At 30.2% G+C, this 20,250-nt stretch overlaps 1 protein-coding gene across 5 annotated transcripts in view; it reads left to right on the forward strand.

Moving 5' to 3' along the window:
• The window catches only part of LOC108906670, a 68,711-nt gene that overhangs the window by 24,157 nt on the left and 24,304 nt on the right, over nucleotides 1–20,250 (forward strand). Inside the window, exon 1 of one of the 5 annotated variants that reach the window (XM_023454226.1) lies at nucleotides 4,012–4,061. The exons of 2 other annotated variants lie outside the window; for them this stretch is intronic. In XM_023454226.1, coding sequence (XP_023309994.1) covers nucleotides 4,031–4,061 — 31 coding nt within the window. In that variant the 5' untranslated portion in view covers nucleotides 4,012–4,030. Of the gene's footprint in view, nucleotides 1–4,011; nucleotides 4,062–15,563; nucleotides 15,664–16,525; nucleotides 16,546–20,250 lie in introns of those variants that run through there. 2 more of the 5 variants (XM_023454227.1, XM_023454228.1) reach the window with 2 other exon arrangements.

The raw sequence follows: 20,250 nt of genomic DNA on the forward strand, positions 1-20,250 counted from the left end.
AGTTTAGATATTAATAATTCCTCTGCACCGCATGTAAAATCAATTTTTTTTTAATATTTCGTGAACGCTCATAAAATTTTGTAATGAATTATTACAATGGGACTGCTCGTTCTGCCAATGAGTTTTTTGGAATATTTGTTCATTGGTTAAAACTTTCTATTTTTTTCACAACATAAAATACAGTTTTTTAAAACAATTTTCACTAATAGGTTCACACATAAAAAAACTAAATCTGATCGGAGTCATATATAAAAAAAAAACAAATAAACATACATATAAAAATTACATATACATAGTCCAACATTATTATTAGCGCGAATAAATTTAAAAAATAATACAAACTTATTTATTATTTACTTATTTATAACAGGGTTACCTAGCGTTAGTTTTCATAGTGCCTACAGTGCAAACATAATTTAAAGAAACTACAATTGTTCTTACAAACGTTAAATATGACTTTCAAAGTTTTATTATTTTTATATTATTTTATTCGCGCTATAGCAATATTTAACTATGTTTACATATTTTTATATGTTTAATGTTTAATTTGTTTGTGGAGTGGACTGTTGTATATTTGTTTGTTTATATCGACTTCTTGTGAATCGTTAAAATTATCGAGACATTTATTTTATTTATATATGACAGAGACATGTTTCCTAGTTACATAAAGCAGCTTACTATTTAAATTAATAATTATTTTACAAGATTATAAAACTAAGTAAACATTTAATTTGTTATTATTTTCGTATTTACCTCGTTCAGATTTAACTTACTTATGCTTTAACCTATTAGTTATTTAGATTATTTTGAAAATTCGAAAAAATACAAAAATTTAAAAACCTACGGTTCATGAATGGAACTGATAAAATAATTAGCATAAGTATTAAGTGTAGCTATTAGTATATAAAAATATAAAAAAAAATTGTTTGTCACTTCTTTCTGAGGTACTCTCTTTAAGTAAAAATTCATTTTTTTTAAATAAACAAGACTTGCAATAAGTATCAGCTAGACACGTTAGCAATAAATTTTAATATGCACTCTCTCACGTTAGTGAAATGAGTATAATATTCTCCACATTTGGTTATGTCATGAAAAGTAATTTACTACTCCCCATAAACCATGAAATTTATGTGACAGTATTCCATCCCAACATTGTGGTTCATAACATTTCTTCTTAATTTACCACAATAAGTAAATATTGCGTCACTGTAACTTACTAAAGGTTATCAAATTAATTTCATTTGTCCTCGTTTTACGGGTGATGTAGCATATTTTAAGAAAAACGCCCCAAGAGTGTTTTCCTTCTGCCGCTGATTTTATGCAAATCTGCGAACATGATCAATGATTTTCAAGATTTTGCGAAAGTTTATCTTATAAATAAAGTACCTATACGTTAGATTCCGTGTTTGATAATTTTGTAATTACGTTTTTTCGTTTTTACTATTTACAGCATCTTTTTAATTAGGACAAAATTAATAGTTTTATCGATGTACAATAATGTACATACAGCTGTTTATTTTTTCAATAAATAAAAACATCCTTTTTCAGTCACTACATATCTCTTTCATTAAGAAAAATATCTGTATAAACAATCCCATTGTTTTTCATTGCGTTTCACATTAAGGAACAGTTTTTAAATAATTTTTTCTTATGAAGTGACTAGTTTATGATCCGCAATGGGCGGCGATTTTGAAAAATAATAAACAAAGGAGGATCTATTAATTTATCTGACTTAAGGGAGAAAATATTTAATGAAGTTAGTACTATCAATGAGGCCAAAAATGTCGATTGGAATATACCTATGTTCTTTGTATAGAACAGGATGAAAATTGTATAAAACGCCTTTTATAATAAGATATTTTTTTAAATACTGAATTTAAAGGTTTGATTAATAAATTTAACAGCTGAAAACATGCCCACACAGTGGGCGGTCTTGAGTATTTGTAGGATCAGTAAATATATGACATGTATATATTATTGTAAACATAAAAAAGAGAGAAATAAAAAAAACGATAAATACCCAGTATTCCATTAAAAAAATACAAAAGTTTAGATTATATCTTTGAAATGGAACAATCAATTATATTTTTTATATAAATCTAAAATTTTAGTCATTTATTTTTTCTAGATACAAAGATAAAAAAATATGGGAGGTAGACTGTTGTTTGTGGATGAACAAACCCACATGTTTCGTACAAACCCAGTACATTATAAATTAACGCTGGTGTAAAAATGGCAATAAAGAAGAATTTCATAAATTAGTTTAATGTATTTATCCATAACAGTGAGAAGTTTTAACCTACTAGAATCATAAAATAAATTGTTATTTCGAAAAATAAATAATCGCTACACTTAGAACATTATTTTAAGGAAAGAACTGCAATATAAGTATTATCTGTCCTATACTATTTATATCTCTATAATAATTGATTTATCAATAATTTTACTTTTTTATTTCTTCAAACTGCAGCATGCTATAAAATTTAATATTCCTTTTGCTGCCCCGTTTAACAAATTCAGTACTTTTCCGCAATTTTCATATCTTTTTAAATGGAAAGGCATGTAGTTAGTTAAATATTTAACAAAAATGCAAATGCCATGCTACAATCCGACATGCAAGAGCGTTTAGGTTTACGTGTAATGTAAATTTATAAATTTTACAGCAGACGCTTTACAAACAGATGAACAGATATATCTGCATTAAAACAACGCAGCAGCAAAGTGAAAAAGAAAGAATAGTTGCTAAAAACCAGATAGGTATGAATATGACAAAAATAAATTAAGAGAACTGAAAGAAATATTTGATCCAGAATTATTCCAAATGTTTGATAGAGGTAAGAATATCATTTCCAATTTTTAAAACAATTTAAATTAAATTTTTAAAACATTGAAGAAAATTATAATTAAATACATACTTTTTTCTTACTTAGTACACATGCTTTATTTTAATAACTATACATAAATCCCCTGTATATATTGGACAATTATATGAGGATTGTTCCATTCTGGTATTTTTTAGTTAAGGAAAGTATATTTTTTAAGTACCTAAATACATATATCTTAAAAATTAGACAAGACGCGATAATCATGACTGCCTCATTATCCTGGCGTGTAGTAAAATAGCAATAAAGTATGACGGTTTATATAATTTAGCTATAACAATAAATACGTCCTCTATGTAATTACTTTTGATTGTGTTTGGATACATTTCATTTACGATGGTATATGTTTGCCAAAAAGTTTGAGATCGAAAATAGACAATTAGTCAGTGTTATTATTTTTAACTAGTTTAATTTGGAAATTTATCACGCACATAATTTTTTTATTATACTAAATTTGAAACAAGGATAAATAGTAAAACTTTTTTAAATACAAAGAAAACATAAAGTTGGTAGATGGAAAGATGGATCTAAATTATTATTTTTTTTAACTCGGAATTTCTACTTTAGCAGGAAGTCAAAAGTCAGTCACTTTATTTTGTTTTAAATAACTTCGGTCATGAAATTATGGATTTCAATAAACTTATCGTTACTATATGTACAGGCTGGTCCATTTNAATTAATCACCCTGTATAAAATAATTCTATTAATTTGTCACTTGGGGTTTGAAACTTCTTAAATATTTCTAATATTGCCAGAATATCGCAATATTTCAGGTCATGACAAAGAAGCCATTTTTTTTGCACTTATGTCCAAAGTACATAAGGTCCAATATACCCATGTGTAATTTCAGTAGAAGAAAATTTGGGATTATATTTAAGAACTATGTGAATTAGCTTAATATCTTCAAAGTAGCGTAAATTGTGTTAGTTTAACAAATTAACAAAAGTATTTGTTGAGAAAATGAGCTGAAAGAAATTCTATAATTGGAAAGGTGTTGCTGAAATTACTGTTAATATCGTTGCAAAATCATGTTTTAAGGGCACATGCCAATATTTCAAAACGCGCAAGCTGCTCTATATAAGTCGATAATTTTACTAAACACACGTTCTTTTTCAGACGGTCTCGGTAGTCCAGGTAATGCCTTACGAATGAAAAGTGCTAGATTGTACACTTACGAAGGTCTGTGTCGTATAGTGACGCTGTTTAACAGACTAACCTATATTGTTGTGATTTATAACGTTAACGCTTCTAACAAGCTTGTTTACTAAAATTATTACAGAACCTATAAATAAATACCCATAAATTTTAAAATTTTAGTCACGTGTTAATTTCTAGAAATTTATGTATGTCGGAGACACGGGGTGGGCATAGGGATTGGTTTGCTCCACTATTTATTACGATTTCGAACACTAAAGTATGGGAGCAGTTATACAAGTTATGAAATAGGAACCAACGGTCCGCCACTGTTAGTTTTAGCAACCTCCTTTCATCAATTGAATGATGCGGTTGCTTCCCGGGCATTTAATTTTGCTACTTTCACATGGGCGTTCTCTTGCGCGTTTCTATCCTATGAGTTTACGTTTTACCAAACATGACCATATAAGGAAGTATTTACAAAAGTTAGATAATGATGGCCTTTTACACACAGACTACAACTTAACCCTGAAAAGATAACAATTTGGTACTCTAAATATTTCTGTAAAAAAAACAAAAACAAGCTCTTGAAGGATCGACGGTGACAGTTCTTTGGGTGGCTGCGAATTCATAAGCGGTTACAAGAGTGATGCCGACATGTATTCTATTATATTTTGTACAAGTCCCATTATCGATACATACACTAATGTTGACCTAGACATTCTGGAAAGGTACGGCGTGAAATTTTTTATTTACAAATAATGCATTTCCGTTAACATTAAGTTTCGCTCATGTAATTATTATGGCAATTCATCCTAATTGGTCAACGGAGGTAACCAGAGACCATCATACAGTACTTGCTATCAACCACACGCTGGCTGACATTTGACATAATATCATGGTATTTTTCTACATTTTATTTATGAGGTAGTATGTAACACATAAATGTGTTCATAAGCTTAAATGGATAATACGTCTCTTATTCACATAATCTATAAAATACTAAGTTTTGGTATGTCGCTCGGTTAATGCAGAAGTATGCTGTCACATTTACTACTTTTTACAGGACAAGAAAAAAACTTGTGAAAATTTAATTTTAAAATTTAAATGGTGAAAAATAATAATTATTCATTATCCGAATCTACCTCATCCCTTACATTTTCACTGTAAGGTCCTTGAAAAAAGTCGTGGTATTGAGAATGTATAATCAGTTTGTTGCAAAAAAAATAAAGTGTTTTCTTGATCGGAACTAAAGTTTGATATAATAAGGGTTTCATTAAGTAATCGTTTTTTTCTGCATTGTCTTTCTTCCTTTCTGTAGCAAATTTATTCTTGTATCGAGATATGTATATGTGTCCGGATACTGCGGGTTTGTCTCTATAATTTTAATTTTCTGCTATTTTATTTTTTCGGTATTAGTGTCCTTATCCCAGTTTAGAGGAGTCTGTAGTTGCAAATCTTTTAAATCGAATATAAACTCTTTTGCCATTTCCCGAACCTTATACTGAGGATTATTTCTTTTGACAGTGCGAACCAAGGTATACCATTGCCATTGGTCCGGTAAATATATTGGAATATTTTTGGAGGCGCGTTCTATCAGGCTATGCACGGAATCGCCTTCGTTCTGGGTATGGCCTTTTTCTAAATAACTATGACTATGGTTACGGTGTAATTTTGAACTGGAATAGTTGTGCTGTGGATTGCTTTATCGGTACCGAAGTTAGGAAGTGCAATATGTTCCTCAAATCCCTGGATTTGATTCAGGGAGTCACCTGGAAAAAATAGAAACCAATATTTAACTTCTGCTTCATCAATATAAAAATATTTAAGCACCTTGAGGTGTTTGTAGAATTCTCTCAAGCTGTTTAAAGTCTGTAAGTCTGTTTAAGGTTATCTATCATCAGCGACCCCGAAAACACATGTGTACCTAATTTGATGTAGGTCGGTTGATTTTCGTAAATATCGTCTGCCATATTGGATTCGTCATCTTAAATTTTACATAGCTGACTTCAGATTCGTAATCAGTGACCTAGAAAATCCTCGTTCGTTAAGTTTGGCGTACATCCGTAGCACTTTTTAAAAAATTTGAATTTTTTTTTTAAATGTCGATTTATGATCGATATTTTTGAGGTTAGAAATAGCTGAGACGTGCCAGCTTAATTCTGGAGGTAGATTTGGATTCCGCGGGTCCATTTCCTCATTGAAGAAGTGAAGAATATGAAAAATGCAGGTTTCCTTTTCTTTCTCGTACATTTTCGCAATTTTTTCCTGTTTTTTACCAGTTTCTTTGAAGTTAGATGGAAAATCTTATGTGATAGCTAATTCTAATACCGGACTCGTGTTTAGGAGGTCAAAAATACATTGGATATAGAACTTCAAATAAGGGCAAAATTTCTTTTGTGTTTTTAAATTTTTTTTCACAAAAATTGAGAGCTTTCAGGCGCCATAACATATTAGAGCCGCCATATTGGATTTTGCAAAGGTGCACTCGGCATTTGGAAGTAGATGCCTTTATTAATGAGCCTAATAAAAAGAAAAATGGTAAATGACAGAAAATGGTTACAAGTAAATAATAAAAAAAATATATTTTAATAAAAATTAACATTATAGGACAATAGAACATTTTTTAAGGTGCCATGATCCATTGTAAATAAAAAGAAATAAGGAAATAATCTATAAATAATAATTTATACTGCTTATTTATATTTTTCAGTTAAACTGTATAATATAACTCAATATTGGTTGAAGGGCATGGGTATGTTATACGAATTATTCTAAAGTATGCAGAATCTCTTACCTACCTATTTTACGTTAAATGAATACTACTTTCCTTTATTATTTTCTCTATTCCATAAAATATCTGAGTTTAATCTAAAGTTAATGTTAGTGATCATAGAAAATATATAATAACACATATTAGTATTATTAAATATATGTTCCCAAGTATTAACGTCCTTTTGATGACCTTGTGTACAACGTCATAATATAAACAATAACTTCAGTTCAGTTACTAGGTCGCTAGCCATTAAGGGAAGTGATAATTTATGGAACGGTGGTTTAAATTCTGTAGAAAGAAAAAAAAGTTCGGTAAGTTACATATTTTAAAATGTGTAAAGCAACAATCACTTGGCATATTTACAGTTATAAATATAAAAGGTTTTAATAATAAAAATAATAGTATGTTGGAAGAAATTGACATGATAATGAAACGTAAAGAAAATAGTTTAGGGAAAAGGAAGTAAGTAATTAAAAATACAAGGAATTGGTTGGGAAACGTAAAAATAATATTAAAAACCTGATTTTGAAGAAGTAGTATCAGGATGATGGACGTCCAGTGGAAGATTTATGAGTAATGTTATCACTATGGATGGTTAAAAAATGTGGATGTATGGCATGGACCCAATCCGTAGGGCATGCCAAATTTGGCACTTATAGGGGCTTTCATTTCTCTAAAATATAGAAAAATAAATGGCTTAGACGTTATAGATTCAATTTTCGGGAAAAGGCGAGAACCCCATCTCGATATCTTGATTAGTATAAGAGATTCAAGATGTTTATCAATTTTGCAATTTTGAACGTTTTTATGACGCGTTATAGTTTCTCTTTGGTTATTAAAACATTTTATTTTTGTGATGAAGTTTTTTTTACACAATTATTTACGTAGAATCCTATGGCATACACGATTTTTCTAAAACAGTTGAATAACAAAAAAAATATAGTTTTATATTATTTTATTGTTTTCTTTTTTCAAGAAATTTTAAATATTTCAAAAATTGAAAATTATTTAATTTAAAAATATATACCTAAGTGTATATTATAATTGAAAAAATGGAAGTTATAGAAAAATGTCGCGTACGGTACTAGATTCTACGTAAAAAGCTGTGTAAAAAACCTCTTTACAAAAACCAAATGTTTTCAGAAACAAAAAATGGTCTAAGTTTTCGAAATTAATATGTCAAAGAAGATATTTTTGATGTTATGATTTCACATTTAGGCGAATTCCAAAACACTTAACAGTTTCCTCGCATTTAAAATTGGTACCTATTACTGAGATTAATATTTAAATTGTCAGATCCTTTTATCTCTTGTGAAATCGTACAACTGAGTTTTCTTAGTATTCATATAAAATTTATGTTGAGAAAAATAATTATTTGCGACGTCAAAGGTTGTTTACAGTTCTGTTGGATTAATTTATCAGATGTAGTAAAAATTATTAAAGATTTATCATCCGCATACGCATATTAAAATGAAGTAAATGTGCTCAATATCATATACAGGGCGATTCAGAACTTATATATATATATAAAAACATTGAATGTACAGGGGACTTTTACAAATACAATTTTGTAAAATAAAAATTGAAAAGGGCAATTCGAAAATAATTTAAAAATACACTTCTGCACGCATGCAGTTGGCGACCGTCATGATGGCAAAGTGTAATAAAAAATGAACAGATAAAAAATTTAAAAGAATTTCCTAAGGAAAGAAATAAATAAAATTTGATAACACCTATTTTATATCAGCAAATGCAACTGCTTTTGCCGCTATTGCTATTATTAATTAATAAAATTAATTTGTGGGTTTAATTAATACCTACCTACTGTTCAAAATTTTGTCCTCCGACGTGTAAACACATTTAGGCCCGTCTTACCCAGTTTCTACAAACTAACACAAATGTTGTCTTGCTTCGCCATAACACAAATGCTTCGCCATAACATAAATGTTGTCTTGCTTCACCATAAATTAAAACGATATCCATAAACTCCCGAGTTGCTACACCCGTAAGCCATTTTTTACACTTGAAAAACTAATGTAAACACTATCACAACAACGATAATACTAAAATCGGATTGCAGTATTCGGATTCGCCTGTGGCACGTGGGCGAATGGCGCTAGAGACTACAATAGCCCGGCGATGTAAAGGTTGAAAATACTACAACTTCAATAATTTTTTTCTCGAAAACTATAAGGATTTTATAATTTTTTTTTACGATATTGACTCCACTGTTCATGATGCATCTATTTTCAAATTTTTCTTGGATAAGTTGTGAATCATCCTGTATGTATAAAAGGAAAAAATTAATAATAGTAAGGTGGATCCTTGAGGAACACTCATACTTACATCTAAGCACTCTACTGTTACTTTTCTCACTATATGTTGGTCGAAATGATGGAAATTTACATACTGATGCCTATATATTCCATGAATGTGACTACCCAATTTAAAGGTGTCCCTCTAATACCATAATTGGTTAGTTTAGTTTAGATATTAATAATTCCTCTGCACCGCATGTAAAATCAATTTTTTTTTAATATTTCGTGAACGCTCATAAAATTTTGTAATGAATTATTACAATGGGACTGCTCGTTCTGCCAATGAGTTTTTTGGAATATTTGTTCATTGGTTAAAACTTTCTATTTTTTTCACAACATAAAATACAGTTTTTTAAAACAATTTTCACTAATAGGTTCACACATAAAAAAACTAAATCTGATCGGAGTCATATATAAAAAAAAAACAAATAAACATACATATAAAAATTACATATACATAGTCCAACATTATTATTAGCGCGAATAAATTTAAAAAATAATACAAACTTATTTATTATTTACTTATTTATAACAGGGTTACCTAGCGTTAGTTTTCATAGTGCCTACAGTGCAAACATAATTTAAAGAAACTACAATTGTTCTTACAAACGTTAAATATGACTTTCAAAGTTTTATTATTTTTATATTATTTTATTCGTGCTATAGCAATGTTTAACTATGTTTACATATTTTTATATGTTTAATGTTTAATTTGTTTGTGGAGTGGACTGTTGTATATTTGTTTGTTTATATCGACTTCTTGTGAATCGTTAAAATTATCGAGACATTTATTTTATTTATATATGACAGAGACATGTTTCCTAGNAACGGACCGATCAGATGGCCAGCTAGGTTACCTGGCTTGAGTCCGTTGGACTTTTTCCTTTGGGGTTTTCTAAAAGACATTATATTTAAAATTCCTTTTAATAATATTTCAAATACCTATAGGTACATTTAATGAATGCTACCCAAAGCGTTGCCAGAAAATGCGTGAAATGTGTGACAGTTGAGGGACGGCAATTTGAACATTTAGCTGTCATTTTTAAAAGTTTTTATTCAGTCGAAGTGGAATAGAAATTTGATAACTCTGTATTTTCTTATCTGTAATATATATTTTAAATAAACGTCATATTTTTACAACTGATATGAGTTTTGTAAAAGTAAGAATTATAGTTTTGTATGTATTTTCATAGCCAGACATGTTAAAATGTAAAAAAGGATCGAATTTATATATAAAACACCCCGTATCTTCTGTGTTTGGAAAAATAACTATAGCATGTGGTATATTGCTGAAAAGCAAAAATAAATCTCCATTTTTTTAGGTCATAACCGGCTACGATTTCTATTTAAAAAATTATAACTTTGGGTCATAACTCCGGAATCTTAAGACCTACTAAAAATCTAATACCGGTATTCAATTTTACGCCAAAGAATTAGTCTAGAGCAGTTTTCACGTTAACTCTAACTTATTTAACAGCTGAGATACAGACATGTCCAAAAGTGTCACAATAACGAGAAACGCCCTGTAACTCAGAAACAAATGAAGATAGCAAATTTCTGATTTGACAGTCGAGTTTGCCATGAAAATCGAGGTCGAGAACGTGGTGTTAGATTTATCATATCTTTAGTAGTTTCTAAGATACCCTGAAATCCCATCGAAAATGCACCAGCCTGTACAGGGAAAATATGGGATTAAATTGAAACAGAAGATAGGAAACGTCATTTAAAGCAAACGGTTTACTGGATGATAAATATGCACTGCGAAATAACATTTTTTGAAGGCATTTTTCCTTATTCGCTGTGTCTGAGAATTTATCTAAAACAATAGTAAACAAAACATTTTTCTGAAAAAAACTTTTTATGAGGCATTTTGGTGAATTACATTACCATACTTATATAAGAAAAAGGTTGGTAAAAGTTGTAGTTATATCTGGGAATGGATAAATTTAATCAACCATATAAAGTTTTTCTGAAGTCAATTCAAGAACCAATAATTTCAAGGTATGTACCAGGCTCGGTCGCTAAGCAGTAACTCGGCATTGAAATATTTGAAAAACTTGTTCCCATATTTATTTAGCCATACCCATATACAGGTCTGGTCGAACTAAACGTGCAGGTGGTAGAAATGTATACGACCAATTGAAGAATGCGAGCGCGGCCAAAGGAAAACGAGCACAGTTGTATTGGGTTTCTGGGCAATAAATCACAGCAGGTGACAAGTAGTTCATAAATTGCCCAGCAGTGCAGTGCAGTAGTGCGGAATTTGGTGTGAATCAGGCAATTTTAATTTATTATAGGCACCTTCTATCAATCATTCATATTACAATTGCGAAAAGGAGAAATAAGAGGGACATTTTGTTTACTAATATTATCACAACATGGCATTTTGGAGACCTTTTGAAACGGAACAAAACGAAATTTACTATCAATATAATAAAATTTGAGGGCATAAATAATTAAAATATGTTGTTGGTCAAATGAACATATAATAGAAATTTTCTACACATTATATACAAATTATTATAATTTTTTACCTTTAGCAGAATTTTTTTTTTAGGGACGCCCATGAAACTCATTAAATTTTATTACCAGACGTATTTTTGCATATTAAACTGACTTCGGAAGGACTATACTTAGATATTTTTTTATTTTGATAAAGTATCACTAAAATTAAAAGTAATCCACGAAACATTCGATCTTTAAAACCTGTATCATCAGTGTTTATACAGGGTGTTTCAGAATGATGTGCAAATATTTTAAGGGGGTGTTTAAAAAATAATTTTAGGGGGGTTCTTCCAATACATTTTTTCGATTTGAGCCTCCTCTGAGAAATTATTTTTTTTATTAAATTTTTAGTTCATATTTGCTTAGTTTTTGTCTATTGATAAAAATAATTTTTGCAAAAAGCATATCAAAAATGACAATTGTTTTTGGTAACTGTTATACTACTTATTTGTACCTAATCGGCAAGGAAAAATAATTAATTTTTTTGCTCGTAAAGGATTAAGTATACGAAAAAATGGGAAGAGTAAAAAAGTTTCTAAATGAAATGTAGTATTAAAAGCTATTTCTATTTCTTGTTGGAATTGGCTAACGTAGAAAAATGTTGTGTGAGAAATAAAACCAAGGGGTGCTAATTTCTTTTATTCAAAGACATAAACCAGGAAAAAAAGACCACCAAATAATAGCATTCAACTAGTTGTTAACGTTTACCAAAATTCAAATTTCTAAGTTTTACCGTTTTCGTGGAAAAAAGGTAAAAGCTAACATTTTTTCGGCCATTTTGACATTTGAATATTTTTTCAGGGGGGGCTCAAATCAAAAAAAATATATTGGAAGTACCCCCCCCTAAAATTACTTTCGAAACACCTCCTTAAAATATTTACACATCATTATGAAACACCCTGTATAAAGAGATCTCATCTACCCTTCACACTTCTGCTAGTTTGCTCGTTGCAATCGATAATCTAAAAACCTAAAGATCTCTTCCAAGTTTTATGTATATAATATCTGAGTTCTGAGTTGCTGTTTTAGAGTTAGATATTAAAAAAAATGTTTATGTAGTTAACACCCTATTTTTTATTAATCGCTTTCGGAATCTTATTCACAGAAAACTTTTCACTGAAAAGATTCACTCTATATTGTTTATTTATTATTTTCTGATTTATTTTGAAGAATTGACTTACTTAACTTATATGTGGATGAAATCAGAAAAAATATGGTTACCACTTTATTTCCATTTTGAAAAGTTCTATTTCGGAAATCAATTGAAAATAATTATTACTATTTTCCTAACATTAACAATTTTGAAGTTACTTAAGTAAGAGAAATCGGCAGGATAACTTAGGAATCTGATAAAAATAGGTTCTTAAAATAGCAATTAATATTCCATAAAATTTTGTCCAATTTTGTTATTTAACTGATTCTATAAATATTTCTAAAAATAAAAAATAAACCACGTGCGGAGATAGAAAAATGGTAATCCTGTATATTTTAGCTTTAATAAGTAAATCAAAACCACTCTTAGATAAATAAGATAGATTCATAAAATATATATGCTAATAAGTGTATACTGTATGACATTTACTACAATGAAAATTAATTAGCCCAATTTAAAGTTTTGGCGAATGCGCCAGTGTCACGAAAAACATTTTGTTGATGCGTATTTTACACTATATATAGAATTTTCATAGATCTAGAGCACATATTTTTCCATAATAGTAGTAACAGGTGCATAATTGAACGTTACGTTCCATAACTTTTGATATTATCCGGAATGGAAAATTATGAATCCAAAATTAAGAATTTGAAAAGTATACCTACATTTCTTAAGTTAATTTATCAGATTAATTAATTAGAAAATAACAATATGATGTTCAAGCAAGATACAATTTTTTACATTAAAAAAAGAGTATAGTTTAAAAATGCACTAAAAAAGAATAATTAAGTACCAGAAGTTTATAAACTGATACGAGGTATATCCACAAAGTAGGAGTACTGAGACTTGATACTCTATGGTTTTTGTTTTCGACAATGTTGGGAACACTGCTTCAAAACCTAGGTGTTGGGAGCAGCAGAACGCGTGCTCATTTATTTCAGTCAGTTGAGAATTGTTGTTGTAGTGGCGTGTTGAAATGAGTGCCGCTATTCCGAATCCTGTCAGTTGCGACGTGAGGAGCGTAATCAGGTTTGTTTTTTCAAAGGGAAAGGCGCCTTTCCAGATTTTCAACAAAATCAGAACTGTTTACGGGAACGTTCATGATGAATAAAGGAGCAGGTGTCCTTCAATCGTGATTGATGTGATGGTGAAAAAGATCGAGGAAATGCTTCGTGGTGACCGTCGATTGACTTTGGACGAGATGAACGCAGTTTCCACATATCTCCAGATTTCTTCTGCATGAATTAATTTCTGAAACACTTGGATATCGAAAACTGTGTGTGAGGTAGGTACCAAAACAGCTCACGGATCAACACAAAGCCGACATCTTCACGGAAATTTTTCAAGCGTTTTAATCTGGAAGGTGAACAATTCCTTGACTGTATTGTCACTGGCGACGAAATTTGGGTGGCCCACACCACCCCTGAAACGGAAAAACAATCAATGCAGTGGCGACATCATCGGAAAATTAATGCCAACTATGTATTGGGACCGTAAAGGGATTTTCCTCATTGACTTTTTACCCCAGGGGGAAATAATTAATGCTGCGCAGTACTGAAACCCTGAAAACACCACGGAGGTCAATGCAGAACAAAAAAAAGGGGAATGTTAAAGAAGTAAGTGTGCTTGTTGCATGACAATGCTCATCCCTACACAGCCAACATCACAAAGCAACTCTTGGATTCATTCGACTGGAACATCATGAACCACCTCGCTCACAGCCCTGACCTGGCGCCTTCTGATTTTCATCTTTTCTCTGAATGTGTTTATGGGTGGAAAAAGATGTTCTACTGACGATGAGGACCACAGTGCCCTGAGGCGACATAGGGCCCGATAGGCATTGAGATCGAAGGCGACTATTTCGAAAAATAGTCTTTGATGTATCTTTCTGAATATGTAAATTTTTCATAAATATACTACCGCTTCGATTTTTAAAAAATTGAGTACTCCTACTTTGTGGATATGCCTCGTATTACGTACCCACAAATACATTTTTTTCTGCAAAGATATAAGTACTTGAAATTCCATAAGTTCTAAATTTACTGCGATTTATATTATCCATCCGCAATTGGACAGATTTCTACGGCATTATTTTGAAAATTTAACTCACTTTCTATTACAAACACAGAGTTAGATAGGTATAAATTGTAGAATTCAATAGAACGATGTTATTAAATTTTACTATTATTAAAGGAATACGTTTTTTTATGGAGTTTTATAGAAATACTTTTTATACATGGTACAATATAATATATATTTTTAACATTTTCTTCCTTGTTGGTGTTTGAAAAAATTGCTAATAAAAAAGTTATGGCTAATTTTCTCGACAGAAGTCCTTAGGACTTCAAAGTTTCCTTTTCGTAAGTACAGTTTATTACTATAAATTACAAATATACTAAATTTGAAAAAAAATTCTTTACTGAAAGAAAATTATAGCAAAACATCAATTAATAAAAAGATTACGTCATTCTAAGTGCACTAAGTATATGAGACTGCTTTCCCGTCCTACTTAAGTAATATTTTTTTAAATCAAAGTCGATGGGTAAACATGTTGCAACCCACTATACCTTTTATTACTTTTTTTGGATCGTATTAACGGAAAACGTATTGCAACGACTATTTTCACACAAATAACTTATGGAGTGACAGTACTTAGCTTCCAACTAATTTGGGCCATGTCGCCTAACCGGGAAAAATATGTTTTGGCAGGTTGCAGAGGATCCATTCAAACGGCATCGGATATTCTAATATACGCGATATAGACACCCAGTAATATACTAAACACGCCAGCCTCGTACAGATACTAACACGCGTAGCACTTGGCTAGTGTTTACGCGGTCCATTTTTAGATTATTTCATTTTGCAAACAAGAGTAGACCCCCCCGACAGGCACAGGTATGACAATGCTTTGAAAATAGTGGTTACATATTAAAATATTAGCCGTTTGTCTTTAGAAAAGTGAAATTGTGTATAACGCCTCTGTCCCCGCGCCACGTGACTGTTTTTTTGTGCCAAATTTATAATAAACAGATACGATCGCTTCTGTCCACTTGAGAAATATGCAAATTTATTTATTTTTAGAGTGCGCTGGGCGACACGCCGCGGCTTTGGTTTTAATTAGTTTTATTTTCGAGCGGGCCACAACAAAAAACAGTCTAGAAACGTATGGAAGAATTTCATTTCTTTTGTTGGTAATACCAAAGCAAACTACCTTTAAAATAACTGCAATACGATGCGATAAAAATCAAACCGTTTTACACCCTTCGCTTGTTTAATACGCTGCAATTTCCTGCACGACCCACTTGATGTACATATTCATGGTTATAATAACCAAGAATTTAAAGGGTACGTTGTATTTTTCTACTCACGCACGTAATTCATTCAGTTTTAAAACTGTCGAACGACCACGCTGAAAAATGAAAAATGGAAAATGGCGACACCATCATATTTCATTTACTTATTACAAACGTCTCAGAAACAACAGAACATACACCAAAAACACATTTACAACCATCACTGATTTATTCGAAAATCCATCCACAGTGGCGTGAAAGTAACGATGGGTGGACCATAAACGATATTTTAAACACTGTTGTTAAGGAGTTATTTCCACGCAAAACGCTCTGGAAGTTTCAGTGCTTACACTGCCCACAGCAAATATTTTTGAGCGATTTCCCTTGGGTAATGTCAACGCGGGTTAATTACTGTCGTGTTTGAAAAAATTGCCACGCCAGATAATTTTCGTCATGAGAGTGATATTTGCTATTTGCTGTTGAGGTTTGTAAATCACAATATGTTTGACGCTATTTAAATCTTGTTTTAAGTTTTAAGGTGTCAGCAAAATTAGTATTAGTTTCTCGTGAACGATATTTAGGAAACTATTTGGAATACGCAAATGCGTATCAGTTCTAAGAAACACTTGTAATATACTTTCTTACCGTATAATATAAACGTGTTACATTGATTAATTCGTTAAGCACAGTAATGGATTTATATATGGACATTTTGCCGTTCCTGAAAAAAAAAAATGTAAATGATTTAATTATTTAATTTGATTATAAACCCTAAATTTTTGTTTTTATCAAATCTGCAAAGTATATCTATGTCTCTGAACAATATTAATTCGGACATTTAATCCTGGAGTGAAACTAACAAAAATAGTAGGTATTGTTGCTTTTATAATATAATATTAGTTGTTTTATAGTTTTTATTTAGTTTTTACCTGCCCAAAATAATTACTATTTACTAACAAGAATTAATTGACTAATTTTTAATCAACTGAATATATTTCCCATTCAAACTTTAAATAAAAATTGTATTCACATGCAGCCTACTGAATAAAAATATGCCGCCCCCTCTACCAAACAAATCTTCGACTTCTGGCCTAATCCTTGCTATTAATATGAGGAATAAGATATTATTATTATTATTCGAAACATTCTGACTTTTGTCTGTAATTATTTATTTGCGCCATCTTTAGCGTTATTTTTTTATATGAGTGAGTATTTTCACATTAAAAAAACAAACATTTTAAACAAATAAGCTTTTGTGTAAAAAAGAATCAGTCGAGGGGTTGTTTAAAAAAATAGTTTTGTCTAACCACAAATATCTCACATATATAAAATATCTCGCACAGACTCTTCACGACAATAATTCTTCACAACGACAATTGTTCAGATTATAATTCTTCACGACGATAATTTTTTACGACGATAATTCTTCATGACGATAATTCTTCACGACGATAATTCCTCGTGATAATTCCTCACAACGATAATTCTTCACGACGATCATTAATAATTCTTCACGCCGACAATTTATAATTCTTCACGACGATAATTGTTCACGATGATAATTCTTCGCGACTATAATTCTTCACAAAGATAATTCTTTAGGCCGATAATAATTAATAATTCTTCATGACGATATCTAATTCTTCACGCCGATAATTGATAATTATTCACGACGATAATAATTGTTTACGATGATAATTCTTCGCGACTATAATTATTCACAATGATAATTCCTCACGAAGATAATTGTTCACGATGATACTTCTTCATGACGATAATTCTTCACGACGATAATGCTTCACGACGATACTGCTTCACGACGATGATTCTTCACGACAATAATTCTTCACAATGATAATTTTTTACGACAATTCTTCATGACAATAATTCTTCACTAAGATAATTCCTCACGACGATAATTCATCACAACGTTAATTAATAATTCTTTACGACGATAATGCTTCACGAGGATAATTCAAATCAGAAATGATCAGAAATATTATACGTCTTTTTTATTTATTTAGGTTTGTTTACAATTTATAGCAAAAATTTCTCTTTCTTGTAGTTGTAAAAAAAGTTTAAGTAAATGACATTGGGATACATTTTATAAATTTAGTTTTGCCTAACAACAAATAGTTCATACTAATAAAGAAGATAATTTACACTAGAAATATCATAGCACACGAAAAGTTAACGGTTCCAAAACCTACTCTCTTTTCATTTTCAAAAGCTCAAATGTGGCAGATTTCCTTGTTTTGTCTTCCACAGAGATATAGGATGTATAATATTTGTTGTGTTATCATTTACTTCGTCGATTAGGATGCGCATTCAACCCTTTTGGGGTAAAGGGTTATTTGTTTAAAATATCTTTTTCTTTTCTGTGGTCAAATCTATGCATTTAAATAAAAAAGTGACTGAAAAATTGCTATACAATAAATACAAATAAATAATTATCGTAATTCTATATTCTTTATTAATTTGTGTGACTGTCAAATTTTATTGCCATTGCCAAAAATTATAAAGTACCTCCTTTGCAAAGCAGTTTTATTATTTTGAGTAAATTTAGATAGGTCGAAAAGCCTTTTGAATTCAGTTTCATAAACGCTTCAGCGTATTAAAAAAGTTGGTAACTTTTAGATTTATTTTAGATATTTTAAAATCATTTAGCATTATTCAAGCATAACAAGAATTTCTTTGTACGCCACTGATATTTTTATATATTAATATATTTTTTACAAAACTCAACCAATTAAAAAATAATAATGTATAGGTATTAGCTACTTTTGTATTTTTAACGGTTTTCCAAAATAGTATTTAGGTAAATATTAATAGGATAGCATGACTAAAAACAATTTTTAAATCAATAAAGTAAATAATTATTGAATTAACAAAATATGAACATTTAGAGGTAAAGAGAAATACAGTAGAAATTACGTACTAGAAAAAAGTTATACTGTCTGCAACCTTCAAAATGACAATTATGTCTAGAGTTGAAACGACTACATATTTTCGGGTTCTCATAAACTGTTTTTAAAAGGTATAGAAGTGACAAACCGTTCCTTTTAGAATTATTGTCTACAAATCATTTCTAAAAATTATTTCCGTACAATCTTTCCCTCATTGGAAAAAGTGCCATTAACGGTTTCGTGTGACCAACACATGCAATTTGTACATAAATTATTCATAGTTGGGTAATGGTATTTATCTTGAACACTCCAGGCAATTAATATTTCATTACCTACCCACGCAGCGTAGTAGCCTTATTCTTATATGTATATTACTACTGATAACCTTGCAATGATAATTAGTTTTTCAAAAAATGTTGCCTTATTGCTTGCAGACAGAATATTTTTTATTTAAATCCATGTTTTAAAATAAGATATATACCTACCTAATACATTTTTATAGTTACACCGCCTCATTTTCTATACAGGGTGTCAATAAATATGTTCGTTTTTTCTGAAATACCAAAAAAGTGACAGAAATGAAATTAACTAGACACCTTTTGCGATCGAGAAGGTACTCAGTAAACAATTGTTTACTGAGCTGTAAAGGTTAGAAAAAGTCACCTCTAAGACTTGTTTCATACGTATTTTTTTGTTATTACTACCTTACCATTTAAAAAATTATTTCGGATAGCCTGATTCATTCTAAACAAAAAATGTCTCTTGCAATTGTTTCATAAAATTAACGATTTACGAGCAAAAAAATTATTTAATGCCTTCTCGATAGCAGATAATGAATAATTATTTTAATTTCCGTCACTTTTCGTATTTCAGAAAAAAATTATAATTGGCACCCTCTTTAAGCGGTTGTATCTTCACAGGTGATGTCCAAATGAGAATTTTTTACATGAAAGACCCACCTTATTTTTCCACAGGGAACCATCCGCTGAATTTTTTCGAACTTATTTACTTACACCCTATATAATCTATTATTCCGGTTTCAAATCTTTCCCGTCATAGATAAAAATCTAACTGGCGCCGCCAGTAAATATTCTCGACTTGGCAAATACATTTTTCTCTTTACCCTACTAGGTTCTACTGAAATTACAAAATGTTAATATTTTGTATAAATTTTGTAACAGCAATATCATGTAGGTAATACATTATAGTTCAAAAACTGGTTTCCCTACATAATAAATTTATTAGTCAAATAAATTTATACGGGTTTTATAAAAACATGTGAT

The sequence above is a fragment of the Anoplophora glabripennis genome, unplaced genomic scaffold (genome assembly GCF_000390285.2).
Source record: "Anoplophora glabripennis isolate ALB-LARVAE unplaced genomic scaffold, Agla_2.0 scaffold185, whole genome shotgun sequence".
NCBI classification, from domain to species: domain Eukaryota; kingdom Metazoa; phylum Arthropoda; class Insecta; order Coleoptera; family Cerambycidae; genus Anoplophora; species Anoplophora glabripennis.